This window comes from Phaeodactylum tricornutum, chromosome 23 (genome assembly GCF_000150955.2).
Source record: "Phaeodactylum tricornutum CCAP 1055/1 chromosome 23, whole genome shotgun sequence".
Taxonomy (NCBI): domain Eukaryota; phylum Bacillariophyta; class Bacillariophyceae; order Surirellales; family Neidiaceae; genus Phaeodactylum; species Phaeodactylum tricornutum.
In genome coordinates this window covers 144,928-159,500 of record NC_011691.1, presented here as the reverse complement: position 1 = coordinate 159,500, position 14,573 = coordinate 144,928, and the positions used below count along the sequence as shown (strand labels likewise).

Genomic DNA, 14,573 nt, shown 5'->3' with positions numbered 1-14,573 from the left:
TCTTCCATTTAAGCCAGAATCTGTCTCGAATCCTGTCTCCCAATAGTATCACGTTAAACATGCCGACGACGGCGTGACATCAGGTCGTGGGAGACCTGTTGCCTTGACATCCCCTCAAGTCACATCACACGAAACACGACGCGACGAACCCATCACGTTCGTTCGAATGCTTTCTCGGTTTTTCGACGCTTCGCACACCACAAACTATCACAAGGTACCACACCCCTTCACGTTTCACACTTCAAGCATTCTCGTTTTTGCGAGGGCTACACTCATTCGGTGGTGATTGCCGTGTTCCTAACATAAAATAGAAACACTTCGCTGCAGCGAACGAAACAAACAAACAAATACCATGATATTCTCACGATCGACTGCCCTACTACCACTGGCTTCCTGCCTGTGGCTGGCACACTATGCTCCCTCGTTCGTCACGGTCCGAGCATACTCGACTGGTGCTCATCCTACCGTACGCCTCAATACGAAATTGCCGCCTCGTCTATCGGATGAGGATCGTATGTGGCGGGCTCCTAGTGCCACGGAGATTCTCCCTTTGACGCAATCGCAATCGAGTTCCCTCTCGTCCACTGACTTGGAAACGTGGAGATTCCCTGCCAACGGCGATACTGTCGCTAAGCAACGAGTCGGCAAGTCAGTGACGTCTGCCCCCATCTGGGCCCCGAACGATCGAATTTGGCGTTTTCCACAAGCCTCAGTGCTTTTGCAAAACACACCAACGACACCTCGCGGAATGCCGGATGGGTTGCAGCCGGTGGATCTCGTCTGGCGCTTTCCCAATCCAACCCTAACCCGTCAGACGAAACAGGTGGGGTCGTACAAAGCGAAGGAACGTCTGTGGAAGACGCCTGCTCTCGATTCTGTCCTGCAGGAACATTCTGGATACCTCCAGTCGATTCAAAGGTCGTTGACGGCTACCAATAACAGCCCGTGGAAGCGTAACGACTTGTTCCTACCCAACGAACGTATCTGGAGTACACCTCGTCCCTCTCAGATCCGAACGCATTCGCAGTATTCGGCCCCCTTTCCCCATCAAGAGCGTCTTCGGCGCCAACCCACGGAAGCCGAAATTCGACCAGACGCGGTTCTTGCAACGCTCGATTGGGAACCCTCCGAACGAGCCTGGACCTCGCCTTTGCCAGCCCATGTGACCACGGCGATTGCTCGGGACGAAGACGACTGGACACCGAATGTTCCCACGTACCGTGCTATGGAAAAACGTTTGCCGGCCGTGGGAACAATGCGCCGAGTTGGAAATACAATGCCGAAAGCTTTTTCCGACGCGGATAAAATGTGGCGGCGTCCTCAACCCCAACACGTCGAATCGTTTCTCCGCAATCATCTCGAAATCGTGCACGCCACCCCCACGAGCAAAGATAAAGAGACTGACCCCCACTTACAGGAACAGCTTTGGGAATGGGCCTAAACCGCTAGCGAACACTATTTCGTTGTCAGGCTTCGCTACTGCTACACCCATCACACACCAATGATTAGACCTTGATACACACACCATACTGTGCCAGTTACCAACAATGCTCGATGCCTTGCGCACGCGTCCAGTCACCACCAGATATCTGTATGCCAACATAGACTATACTAAAGAGAACTTTCAATATATCAGTATTTCAGTATCTTTCTCTACGGTTTGACTGTGCAATTGATTCTTGATTGATTTCCTATCGTTGTATACGATTTTATAGTTTAGAATGTGTGCAATTAGCATCGACCGCCAAACAGCTTTGACGAGGCAATCTCGTGTGAATGTGGATCGCGTGGCTCAATGGTAGAGCATTGGTCTTCGGAACCAAAGGTTGCGGGTTCGAGTCCCGCCGCGGTTAAACCTTTTTATGCTACATTCTTTCTGGCCGTGAACGGAAAAAACACTGTGACAGTGAATCAAACTAAGTTTTTTAATGATAATTTCGATACTAACGTGGCTCACAGTCACTGTCAATCAAATTTGTCGGGCAGTAACCTAGGCTTTTAAATCAAGTGATTTGCCTTGATGACTTAAAAGTGTATCAATCAAGGGAGAGACTAGGTCGGACAGTAATCCCCTGAGAGCTATCCTCTTACTACACATTCGCAAAACAATCAGATTGTTTGCTTAAAGTTAATCGTCTCTCTAGCTAGGTCCCAGCATTGTACCTTTGATTACATTAGAAGGACGCGTACATCGAAATTGACTGTGGAAATCCACCATCTGTCAATTAGAAAGTCACGGAATTATGATACGCGACGTTCGCCAAGCTAAAAACACAGTGCACAGTTTTTTCTTTATTTAAGTAGCAAACGTCCTGGTCAAAATTGCTACCACCGAGGAACAGTCGAGAGAATGCAAATCTGACTTACTTCAATATGAATCTTAGGGCTTTCGCTGTTGAAATTAAGGCCTATCCAGGAAGTAGACAATATGTGCGTGCTTCTTTGACTTCGTCAATCCTAATTTAAAATTTCAGTGGACGTTCGTCGCTGAGACGGCAGAAATCCGAACGCGGAGAAATGGGAAGCCTCGTTCAGTGCTTTGGGAACGAGAAAGGTTTCTTCCGTGACTTGCCACCTTTCTCACAAGAAAGACAAGCACCATTAATATAATATCGACTCGCTCGTTCGAGTATGTGCAAACCAGACGAGACCCACACCATCAATCCACTCTCTCTTGGAAATACTAGTCTTCTTCTTTCTCTTCTAATCTCAAAGGTCGAAGAAGCAGCCGCTGCACTTGCGCAAGAAAGTCCAAAGCGACGTCCTTCGCTCTGAGCGCAGGGCAGGAGGGGTTAACCAGTTCGGAACCCGTGAAAATACAGCCAGTTGTGCTGAGTGCAGGAGTCAGCAGCCCGCTCATAGACGGAGCTCTTTGTCCAAAGGATAGATCAGGTCTACGTCGTGCAGCTGCGACAGCCGCAACGTCCAAAATAATGACTTACGCATCTCCCAATAATGTTGTCTCTGCTTCGAGTGATCGAGACAGTAGCAATGATGAATGCTCGAAAACTACTGACCGACCCAGAAGACGCAAACGGAAAGCTCGAAATCATTATGGAGAATGTGAATCTACAGATACTGGACACAGGAGGGTTTACGTCAACCATAACTATCATGATTACGCCGGTTGCCCCAATCGAGTCCTCAACGAAGTTTATACACTTGAATCTATCGAGGCTAGAAAAAGCAGGGGCGGCACCAGCACTCCTTTCCCGAAAGTATTGCATCGGATGCTGGATCAAGCTGAGGTGGATGGTTTTAGTGAAATTGTGTCGTGGCAACCTCACGGACGTGCATTTTTAGTGCACGACCAGGCTCGGTTCGTTGCGGAAGTCATGCCACGTTTCTTTCGCCAGACGCGGTTCTCATCCTTCCAGCGCCAATTGAGTCTCTACGGCTTTTTGCGTTTGACCCGTAAAGGAGCCGACCACAACGCATACTACCATGAGCTCTGTCTACGAGGTATGCCTGAGTTGCTCGCCCAGATGCAGCGCACCCGTATCAAGGGATACTGGGTGCGGCAGTCCTCCTCTCCGGAAAGTGAGCCAGACTTTTACAGCATGCCGACCGTCGAAGAATCTATTGAAAACCGACCTCTTCAATCCGACAGTACTCAAGCACTTTCAAGTGGCAATATTATTATTGATGGTAATGATTCCCTTGAGCCCATTCCGGTAAACCCGGTTTCCAACTTGGGCGTATCCAGAGCGCCTAGTTTTGGTAAGCTCGAACCAGGCCAATTCGCTGCTTATGGCGGTTGTATGAAACTACCTCCAATGCCGCCCCTTCGGGATGGTCCTCTCTGGTCATCAGCTGCATACTTGAAAGAATTCCCTGTGGACGAAGATATGTCAATCAGTATCGATGCATTTATTGACTCCATTGCTCCACATGCGTCGAATCCGTCCGACACTGCTGTTCTAGAACCGCTACCAGCCTACTCTTCTACCAGTGACATGAGAGAAGATCTAGTCAACTTTTTGTCGAATGTCGACCTTAGCTCAGAAGACGGAGACAACAGCGAATTTTACCGGAATGAAGAACATTTGGAGAGGTTGCACAGCAGCAAGCAAGCACAAAATGGGATGGAAATGTGATCAAAGTTCCGTTTCTTCGGCGGACTTTCCATCGAGGGCAAGGCATGCATCTGCAGACAATATTTACTGTTGGTTAAAAGCTTAGTGAAAAGTTCATGATACAACTACGTACAAAATCGATACTAACCTAGTTCTTCCTACTTTCTTTATTCGTAGCTCTGAGAACGACGGTAGTGCTACAACGCAGATCTTTTCAGCTTTTTTTTTTTTCGGAATAAAATTTCGCGTGAATCATTGATCGTCCTCTGTATTGAAACTTCACTTTGACTTTTCTCCGCTTTTGCGACATTCTTCAACACCAGTGAACAAGAGTCCAACCATGAAAGAGTAAGATGTCTGCCGAACAAGGCTCTTTTTGCTTCGTTAAACTATTGGTCGATTTTAGTCCTCCTTAAAATACCCGGATATATAGGGAAAACGGCTCGCATTGTTTCGCGAGGTTCCAATTTCGGATTGGGCAGATGGCGGGGAGGCTGACGTCGACCTCGGTCGAACCGAGAAGAATAGCGAGGTACGTGGTCGAGTGCTTACGATGCAATGCTTCATAGTATACTTTGGCGTCGAATTCGAATGTGCTCTCCCAGTTTGGCTGGTTGGATATTTCTCTCACGGTGTGGCGGACAGTGACCATCACGACTTGAATACGAGTGACAGCTTCGTAGATTGGACCAGACCGTCATCACAGGAAGAAACCATCAAATGGAGAATGTATGGTAAAAAGATTCGCCAAATGTGTAGAATAATGAAATTATAGAGATGATAGAGTTACCTGTAACTTAGTATCCTGGACGAGGTGCTAAGTGATAGAGTTCGACACGAGGAGACATCGCTGACTCGTCAGCTAGTATGGTGGTTTCGGTTCTCCAAATGTACAAGAGTGACTTTTTAGGGCAACCGGTTAGAATGCAAATACTGTACAGGACGAACATGCGAACATGATGTTTTACGCAATGATTCGTTCCAGCAGATCCGCAAAGGCGCAGTCATCATCCTCTTCGAAGATTTCGGTGAGGAGTTCGTCAAACTCAAAGTCTGTTTCCGGCATTGGTAGGTCGGAAATAGTCATTGTGTTGGAAGTGGCTGCGTCCATTGGGTGAACCAGATAATGAAAGGGCTTTCCCCAGCCCGATAGTATCAAGTCAGCCTCCATACTAGACACGGTCTCTTCATAGCTCGATACAGGCGAAGGCGCTGATGGAGCGTAGATAGATGACTGAATCATCTCCATCTTAGGGTAGTTGTATTCAGCGTGTGACCGTTCATGGCCGCTTTCTTGGCTCACGACCGAGGATTCGCTCGAAACGGCTGCCGGAGCTTCCGTTGTGGACTCTTCCGCAACCCATGGCATATCCCAGAATTCTGGTTCTTGGTTGGGGTTGGAGCGTGCCCGCACACCGGTGCCCTTGACTTTGACGCGTTGGATACGGGGAGCCAAAAAGACCCGGTGCCGTAGGAATAGTTCGTGGTAGTAGCCGCCCTTGTCCAGGCCACGAGTGAGACGTTGAAAGCCGTACAGGTTGAGCTGTCGTTGAAACGAAGCGATCTTGGACAGTTTAAAGTATTTGGGCAGAAGCTGCTTGAAGAGTTCCGGTTTGTGAACGACAAAGCAGCGTCCGTGAGGCTGCCACGATACAATGTGAGCGTAGCCGTCTTGTACGACATTTTGAAGCATTTCGTGCAGCTTGAGTGGAAAAGGAGTTCCCACACCACCTCGAGCCGCACAGTCCTCGGCAGGGACTTCCTGGATCAGTGGAGCGGCGTCGTGAGCGTGATCATGGTAGTTGTGCTGCACGATGATGTGCGGATGTTTGGTACGTTTCGAAGCGTTGCGTGGCACTGTCGTCGATGACGCCGAATGCGGGGCATTCTTGACATCGTCGGTTACAAGCGAAGATCCTAAAGAGATCTCCGCAGCTCTATTCTTGCGGAGTGTGGAGATACACATGCTGGTGTTGATAGATTCGTGGACTTGAGTCTTTGCTACCGTTTATTTTGGGTGACCCTTTACACTGGAGTGTTGTATTTGTGATGTTTCCTGATTTTATGGAATCAATGTGTTGCTGACGATGCAGCCGAAGATGCGAACAGATATCCAGGCCTTTCACTTCCTCGCGCCAGCCGGCAGCCTTCAAAGAAGCGGAGAAACAGGTCAGACCAAGCAGACATTTGACGGAGCTAGTTTGGATACTATAAATATGAATAAAACGACAAACAGCATTTGTCGAGACAAGGTCTCTACTGAAAGACGCTATTTCCGAATTCGCATGAAAAACGTTTCCTTGCTTGAGGCTAGCTTCATTGGGTTACCCTCTAGCTAGTAGGTGCTCCCTCGCTGTTTCGTCCGTTAAAAAGAAAACTGTTGCATTCGTGGTTCCACGAATAAAGTCACGTTATTGAAGTTGCAGTGACAGATTGTCAACCTTTATCTCTATAGTATTCTTAATTTGTTACCACGTGGCCGAGAACAGAACATGGGTCGTGTTTAATGAAAGACTATACCTGCGATCAAAAAGACCAGATGGATACGAGGAAGAAGGAACAGAGATTTCTGAGCAGCTGCATCACTACGTTGCCTCGCAAGGTGTCGTGCTTCCGTTTTATGTTGGGGAATTTCTGATTCACCAGTGTTGTAGATTCGATTGTAATTCTAGTAAGAGTACTCCGCTTATCTTCGAAAGCACTGGGAGTCCTCTTGGTCTGTGTTCCAACACGAGGACACGGCTGTCAAAAAACGTCGTGTTCGTGGCGATATGCTGAGGAGCATCACAAATATAGTATTCCGAAACACTGCAGAAATTTTGATGAGCGGATTTCATCCAAAAAAGCGTCAAGTTCCCAACATCCCCCCTGTACGTGGGAATTTCTGCCGTGCGTGCTTTGACTCGCTGGCTTTTGACATCTGGGGATAACTTCAAATTACCAAAACTCTCATCACTCCAAGCGACGATGCCAAACCTCTCGTGCGACGTTATCTCTCGTAGATAGAATCTGCTTTTCGCTCTAGAGTTAACTGAAAAATCAAACTCTCCACTCTTGAAAGACAGGTACTAACGCCTCATACGGGATGGAAGAGGACAGGATACTGGATCCAGATTGACAACAAGAAGTGTAGAGGTGTGAATCTCAAAGGATTGGGATTGCCCACAAAGGGCATTGTCTAATATTTCGCTAGCGCAGCCCACATGAAAAAACCCATGTGGTTCTTTTTCCCGCTCCGCTCCAAAAATGTACAATTTGTTCAAGCCTTCTTGACTGTAAATGACCACTTCCGGAGCTTAATCTCTTTGGAAAGGCTAGTGATCTGTCCATACCTAGTTACGACGTGAGGGGGGGAAGGTTTTCAAAAAGTTGACATTTATCTTTGAGCTACTTTAATGTCTACCATTCCATTGCTTACAGTTAAATGTCGGGGGCAGCGCATTGCAACTACAACTCATCGTTTTCCAGTCCAGAACACCCAAGCCAGTTAAAGGTAGGTACTTCTCTTGGTTCCAACGAAAGTGTATAACAGTAAGGCAGTTCTCTTGTTGACTGCAATTGACTGGTGGAAAGGGATAATTCAAAATCCCGGGTATTTCAATATGTCTAGATCGATAGATGCTTTGGTCATTACTGAGATATAGAAAGCTTTTCAAGTATGGGTCCGTAAGTAAATCAAACAAAGGTATTTTATTTATTTTACTTTTTTCCCGAACGCAGTGAAAGTAGGCCCAATACGTTCTTATAGTACACAATTATTTTCGGTGAAATTGGTTTGGTAACAGTAAACTGTAAGTGTAGGTCACTTCCCGACAAAACGAGATAAAATACGAAATGGTCGACAGTCCATTGTAGCACAAGGAACGCAAAAAAGGCTCCTTCCCAAAAAGTCGCATCAGCCACAATGGCGTCGCAATTGATATGGCAGCGTTGGGAAAAGCGAGCGTTGTACGTCACCGATGAGCTCCAGAAGGCGAAAAACGTGGAGGCAAAAGACCGCGCTCGCCGTACGAATGAACGCAGCCAGCTGTTGAAAGTCCTGGGGGGTCGTCAATCGGAGTGGCGAACGAAACGATTGGGATTTCAGTCGAGCCAGGCACCATCTCTTGCGGTGTACAGAGAAATATGCAAGACTGTCTTCGTCGAAGCAGGTATATTTGTACCCGCATTTGCGCAGAATCAACAGGCACACTTGTGTCGACACATCCATTGGATGACGGCAGAAGACAACCAGTTAACGTATCTGAAACGAGACTGTCTCGACTTGGCCCATTCGTTGGAAAAGACTGTCCGAATTCTTCGAGAGGAGTGCACAGAGATTGAGATTCGCTACTTGAATCGAATATTTCTGATTGAGCGGGAAATTCGTGAATTGCAGTCGAAGCTCAGCGAGTACCCGTTGATTGACGCGTCTCGGTACGGTTGTGACAAGAGAGAGTGTGACCGCGCTGCTCCCGCCTGTGTGCATTCGGGCGTAACACTCGAGACTTTGAGTCTCCACGGTAGCAGCTGTTCGTCGTTGCGTACGGATATGTCGTCCAGCGACGAGGACTCGGATTGACGTACGGGAGCGAACGGAAGCGATATGAGACCGCCAGACGCCTGCATCAGTCTCCGCAATAGCACCCATGGGTGAGAACGCGGAAATACATTGAGAATTTTTTGGTCGCATGGGAAAAACCAAGGGAGACGTATTTCAGCTCTGTATATTCACAGTCAAGCAATTGTGACACTTTGTGAACGAAGACAAGAATTTTTTTTCCAATATGTCGGATGACTGTCAAACAGCAAGGGAAGAAGGCAGTGTACAATGGTTTGGAATCGAGAGAAACAATGTTGTCCGGGGGTTGTTCTAAGTTTGGGACTGATTCGCGTTTCAACTAATCATGGGATCTCGTTAAAAGCTAGTAGCGATTTCATCCAAATAATCCTAATTTTCAAGGCTCATGGTAATTCCCCAACCAAAGTACGTCGAGATAAATTTGTGAAACGCAGGGTAGCATTTGCCACCACGGTGTAGACTATGGCAATGGATAGCAACAACTAATGGAAATCAACGTAACGTAACTATACCTAGTTGAGTCTTACTCATTGTCGAGTCGTGGTTTCCGTCGGGTAGGCCTTCCATAGTCCTCTGTAGGGTTGGTGCACCGGACGGCTGTGGGACGTCCCTCAACCCGGAATACTTGTGCCCGCGCTCTTGCCACAGTAGAAACACCTCGTTGCGAACTCGGCATTTTTACGGAATCGCCGGCGTCGTCGCTCGTTCCGTCCAAAACGACAATTGTCGGATGTGCAGTAGTGTTGCGACCGAACGTAACGTACATTGGCATTGCCGTAATAAACGTCGCGTTCTCTGTTCGTGTGCCAGTTCTTTGGAGATTTCCATTCGGCGGTGCGCGGGTTGGAGATGACGAGCGCGTCTTCGGCATCCGGAACCTCCACCGACGCCGTGCGCCGAACCCGCGCCGTGGCGTTCGGAAGGAACTACTTTCATGCCGTCGGTGGAACCCAAAAAGAAGTCGATATCGACGAGGAAGGCAGTGCCGTTGAGCTCTATCAGTGGGAACAACCTCCCTGGAATGGCGAAAATATAGATGATCAACGAATAACACAAGTAGCCTGCTCTTCGCAATCTACACTCTTCTTAACGGCCACTGGCAAGGTCTACCAAACCGGGACACTGCACGGAGTCGTGTACAAAACTCCCGTCCCAGTGACGATTCCGATTCCCCGCAAATGCGTAGAAATTGCGGCGGGGCGACACTTTTGTTTGGGTCGTATGGAAGGCGGACTCGCGGTGGTCAGTTGGGGCGCTGGCCATTTTGGACAGCTCGGACTCGGTCACGCGGAAGGCAACAGCCAGATTACCTTTACTCCGTACCCGATTGTCATGCAACGCTTACTCCCGCGGGTAATCGGTAGCCCCGTCCTCCAAGTTGCCTGCGGGAGTTGGCACGGTCTAGCCCTCTCCGCCTCGGGTCGCGTCTGGGCGTGGGGTTCCAACCGAACCCAGCAATGCGGGCGCAAACCAACGCTCACTGCCGGATCCAATCACGCACCCACCGTTCTGGTGCCACTACCGGTACCACTCGAAGTCATGGCGACACAAATCGCCGCGGGTCGGTCGCATTCCGTGGCCATTGCCCGAGATCAAGTCTACTGCTGGGGAAGTACCGCGCACGGTCAGTGTGGCAACTCCGCCCGCCGCGGTGGAGTCACCGCTCCACGTCTCGTTGAAGGACTCGCCAATCTGACGGTAGAACACGTTGCTGCCAACGGCAATCATACCTTGGCGCTGACGAACGGAGGGCGCGTCTTTGCGTGGGGGTCCAACGCGGAAGGACAGCTGGGAACGGGCCCGGCGTGTGCGGCGCAACCCAAACCCCGCCACGTTGGTGACGTTGATTTTGTGGCCATTGAAGCAGGGAAAGAATGGAAGGCCAACAAGTTTGCGGAGGTGTCGGCGAGCGCGCTTTCCAGCGTGCCACGGATTGCCTCCGTATACGCTGGGGCGTCTTACTCGGCCGCTGTGAGTACGTCGGGACACGTCTACACGTGGGGATCGAACGATGTGGGACAAGCCGGTCTAGCAACACCGCTGCACGTTCCCATGAAGGAGAATCCCATTCACGTGGCTACCGCAAAAACGTCGACAATTCGCGATTTGAATGTGGCCACGTTTGATTCCCGACACGACGTCCTGTTACCACAAAGGGTGGATGCCGCACGGAACTTGTTCGTGCGAAATGTGGCCTGCGGACCGAATCACATGTGGTGTATAGGAGAAGAACGAACAACTTTCGAAACCGAAATGATGGTGGGCACTACGCTATACAAAGCCCAAGAAGAGCGACGGAAACGCAGTCTCCAACGAGCGCGTAACGCCCTACAGGGAAGGTCATCGCCGATTCACTACGCTACAATGGGAGAAGACGATACAAAAATGGCGACAGTCACGGAAGACAAAACTCTCACCTTCATATGTAGCGAAATGGCTGCATTGCCCGTGGAAAATTTGACTCTACTTTCGGAAAGCGCAAATGTGGTTGACCCGCCTCTGCCAAAAGCGACTCTCGGTGATGGAAAAATGGATGCTCTAGTGGTGAAGGACGCTGTCAACGCATCAACAAGTACCATTACAACAACACCAGCCGAGACGTTTTCGCCGAAAAATGCCATTGCTGAAATCTCAGCAAGCAATGCTCCCAAGGAAGAACAAACAAATGGCATGGCAGCCGCCCAACTACCGACGCGACGGCCCAACATGATGAAACGGCTCTCGTGGCACGTCCGCAAAAAGCTAGGAGGCAACTCTCGCAAATCGCTCCATGGTTTCTGAAAGAGGAACAGTGCTTTGGTGTAGTCATTCTACCCGTGCTGCTCAAGTCTTCTAGCCAATTGTTGACAACGGGAGGCTAAGCCTTTATTATAATTTTGCATCAATGCTATATTGTCTACAGCCAACCTCACTATCTCCTAATAGGGAGCAAAGCTTGTCTCATTGGATTTCAAAGTCCAAGGCGACTTTCGGAGCAATGCAAGCAAAAGGCCTCACTTTATTGAATGCAGTGACACGGCCTTGTTCCATAGAAAGACTCCGACAATTGCCTTGTGTTCGCTGCAAGGAAAACCAAGTGCATAATTGCTTGCACCTCGGTGTATTGTTGTGCACCAAAATGATACGTGATGTATGCCGTATGTGTTCTAGGTTGTTTGTTCGCGTTAATCTTATTGACCTGCGCCGACTTCCGACACGTTTCTGTGGGTGCAAGAAAAGTACTTTACAGAACTCCGAATCTGCGTAATGGAGGCATCGTTAATCCACAGTCAGTCGATTGGCCGACATCGAAAAGCGGCAATAATAATTGTATTTCTATCTGCTTGAAACCCATATTTAGATAGAAACTATCTATTGGAATTTCTTATGAGATATGACCTGGTGCTCATTGACACCAAGGGAATTCCGTCGAAGGAACTTACGATTCGTTTGAGTTCCTTAAAAGCCGGCAAAGAGATAATAAACATAAGACAATTGATTTTTCATATTGAAGATTTGCAACCTGTTAATATTGATGTTTCGTTAAATGGAACGGAACATTAATGTCCGAGGAACATGAACTGTCGATTGCTCTCTCCCCATTCTTCGCCAAGCGCAAGGTTGATGTGGAAACGAATCGATCCACCGGTCTCGCGATCTCGAGGAAACACGAGTAATAGAACGACTTCGACGAAACCTTCGCTTGATCATAAAAAGTTTCCACAGAGGTCCGAGTTGTTCCCACTTCAATTTTCCAAGCTTTTCTTCCACCATGTGCAACACCCGTCCCCGGCAGACTAACTCAAATCTTTTGACGAACACTGAGCCAAGAACGAATTGTGATACCAACAAAATGAAGGCATCCGTGTCGAAATCTGACCGTTGCCGCTTGACTAGGCAACGCGAACACTCGCGTTCCAATGTCGCGGAAGAACCTTCCAAGCGAACCTTTGTTCAGCATATTTACCATGACCATATGAACGACCCTGAGCAGGTGGATGCAGATTCTCCGGTTATTCATGGTCTGGACAATGCAGGCCCCCGAGGTCCGCGCGGTGGCGTTACAGTAGCCTTCCCTGAAAAGCTCCATGAAATGCTTGCAACCACTGACGCGGATGACTTCAGTGATGTCATTTCGTGGCAACCTCATGGGCGCTGCTTCTTGATTCACAGGAAACGAGATTTTGTGGAGGATATTATGCCAAGGTAGGTTGATAGGGAAAAAGACGTTTGCTCTTGCGTCTCGTTCTGACACAATTTGCAATATCCTGTTTGCCACAAGGTTCTTCCATCAAACTAAATTGACTTCGTTTCAGCGCCAACTCAATTTGTATGGTTTTATCAGACTGACTGCCGGTCGCGATCGAGGAGGGTAAGTCGACCATTAACTTTGTCAGCACATTGCATGTGTAACCAGGACGCCAGCCCACTAAGTTTATCATTTTTGCTTGCCGCCCCAAGTTATTACCATGAATTGTTTCTGCAGGGACGTCCTGATCTTGCAAAGCAAATTGTACGCACAAGAATCAAAGGGAACGGTATGAAGGCCGCTTCGTCGCCAAGTACGGAGCCCAACTTCTATGTTATGGATTTCTGTGATGGCACCACCACCTCCGTTCCAAACACAGTGAAAGTTTGTACTGTGAATTCCGAAGGGGTTGATGAATCTGAGGTGAAATACGGGATGCAGGACATTTCCGAACCTATCAAGGCTGAAACTTTTGTTCGCTTTCCCGATTGGGTCACAGAGATCTCCACGGGGTTACCCGAGCCGCTACCGAAGCTGATCTCACCTCCCTCTTCGCCGCACCAAGCATCAAAGCCTTATAATACCGTCAGCTCAAACTCATTCGGAATGTCCAGTGTTGATTCGGTATCTAACTTTCTGTCTCACCCATTCCGCTCAACGAGAACGAGTGAGGAATTCCCAACCTTGACGAGCTTTGATGATAACTTTGCTTCGATAGAGGAGAGCTGGGTCGTTGCTGACGAACCTCACACGGGTGACGAAGTTTTCTTCGAAGGAAACAAATTTAGATACTTGGATCATATTGATTTCGAAGAGGTTTTTGGTAATTTCATGAGAGACGAGAATTCAGTCGCCTGTGTCTGAAATAAATCTTGTACTAAGTGTCGTTAAAGACTATAGAGATGTGTGGCAAGAATTGATTGGGAAGCATTAACATCAGAGAGATATGATCAACAAAGAGAGGGTCAAAACGGTTGCGATACATGGCTTCTGAATTGTCTTTCTTCCTATGAAGGTCTTAAGCCTCCAGTGAAAAACCATTTGCCGCTTGTTTCTTGATTTCAGGAAAATTGAATATCTTGTCCTCGAAAAAGTTCTTCCTTCTTTCATTAATCCGTGACAGATGATTATTTGCCTGGTATAGCATGACAACATGCTTCATAAGGATCCTGTGCGTTCGACAGCGATCTCCTCACATGGTTTCGTACTAAGGAAAGGAAAGTCGACGCTCTACAACCCAAACTCCAAGCCATTGGTCGCTCTGCGGCAAAAGGAATGTCATGACTCTGATAGGGATTTAACGTAGGCAATTGTCATGTGATTTGTAGATGTCGACCCCTTTCCAACCACTGATGATCTGTTACGCCAACTACTGCTCGACTAACACAAGCAATTCTCAGGAGTCTTTGGATTCATTGGGATACATCGAAGAAGTTCAATATTGATGTATAGTACTCAATGACAGAAACAATTTGATACGTTCGATATATCTTTATTTATTTGTTAAGGGTAGTCATTGTTTCAATTCGATTTCTTACAGACAATTTGGTGAAAAGTCACAAAAAAAGCCCCGGAGAAAATCGGAGAATGTCGGGTCACTTGAGGAATCAGAGATCAACAATTCTCCTCCAAGTCAGTTCTAGCTAGTTCGTTCATTTCGACTTGCATTACACTAAACACATGCCCGATTCTTCCTCAAGCAAGAGCA

General features: G+C 48.1%; 6 protein-coding genes across 6 annotated transcripts; 5 read left to right on the top strand and 1 right to left on the bottom strand.

Annotated features, from left to right (window-relative positions):
- Positions 1-210: 210 nt before the first annotated feature.
- PHATRDRAFT_49598 (predicted protein) lies at positions 211-1,634 on the top strand. The gene has a single exon (XM_002184372.1). It carries the CDS (start codon positions 353-355, stop codon positions 1,439-1,441), a length of 1,089 nt encoding a protein of 362 aa, XP_002184408.1. The 5' UTR covers positions 211-352; the 3' UTR covers positions 1,442-1,634.
- Positions 1,635-2,586: 952 nt separating this feature from the next.
- On the top strand, positions 2,587-4,201 carry HSF2 (DNA-binding heat shock factor). The gene has a single exon (XM_002184371.1). The coding sequence runs from the start codon at positions 2,934-2,936 to the stop codon at positions 4,095-4,097; it is 1,164 nt and encodes a 387-aa protein (XP_002184407.1). The 5' UTR covers positions 2,587-2,933; the 3' UTR covers positions 4,098-4,201.
- A 627-nt stretch (positions 4,202-4,828) lies between these two features.
- PHATRDRAFT_49596 (predicted protein) lies at positions 4,829-6,133 on the bottom strand. Its single transcript, XM_002184277.1, has one exon. It carries the CDS (start codon positions 6,040-6,042, stop codon positions 5,041-5,043), a length of 1,002 nt encoding a protein of 333 aa, XP_002184313.1. The 5' UTR covers positions 6,043-6,133; the 3' UTR covers positions 4,829-5,040.
- A 1,847-nt stretch (positions 6,134-7,980) lies between these two features.
- Positions 7,981-8,637, top strand: PHATRDRAFT_40338 (predicted protein; the record flags this gene model as incomplete). The annotated part of the gene is made up of 1 exon (XM_002184370.1): positions 7,981-8,637. One exon carries the CDS (start codon positions 7,981-7,983, stop codon positions 8,635-8,637), a length of 657 nt encoding a protein of 218 aa, XP_002184406.1.
- Positions 8,638-9,365: 728 nt separating this feature from the next.
- On the top strand, positions 9,366-11,528 carry PHATRDRAFT_49595 (predicted protein). The gene has a single exon (XM_002184369.1). It carries the CDS (start codon positions 9,487-9,489, stop codon positions 11,416-11,418), a length of 1,932 nt encoding a protein of 643 aa, XP_002184405.1. The 5' UTR covers positions 9,366-9,486; the 3' UTR covers positions 11,419-11,528.
- Positions 11,529-12,339: 811 nt separating this feature from the next.
- Positions 12,340-14,191, top strand: PHATRDRAFT_49594 (predicted protein). Its single transcript, XM_002184368.1, has 3 exons — positions 12,340-12,822; positions 12,899-12,988; positions 13,042-14,191. Exons 1-3 carry the CDS (start codon positions 12,389-12,391, stop codon positions 13,727-13,729), a joined length of 1,212 nt encoding a protein of 403 aa, XP_002184404.1. The 5' UTR covers positions 12,340-12,388; the 3' UTR covers positions 13,730-14,191.
- The last annotated feature ends 382 nt before the right edge of the window (positions 14,192-14,573 follow it).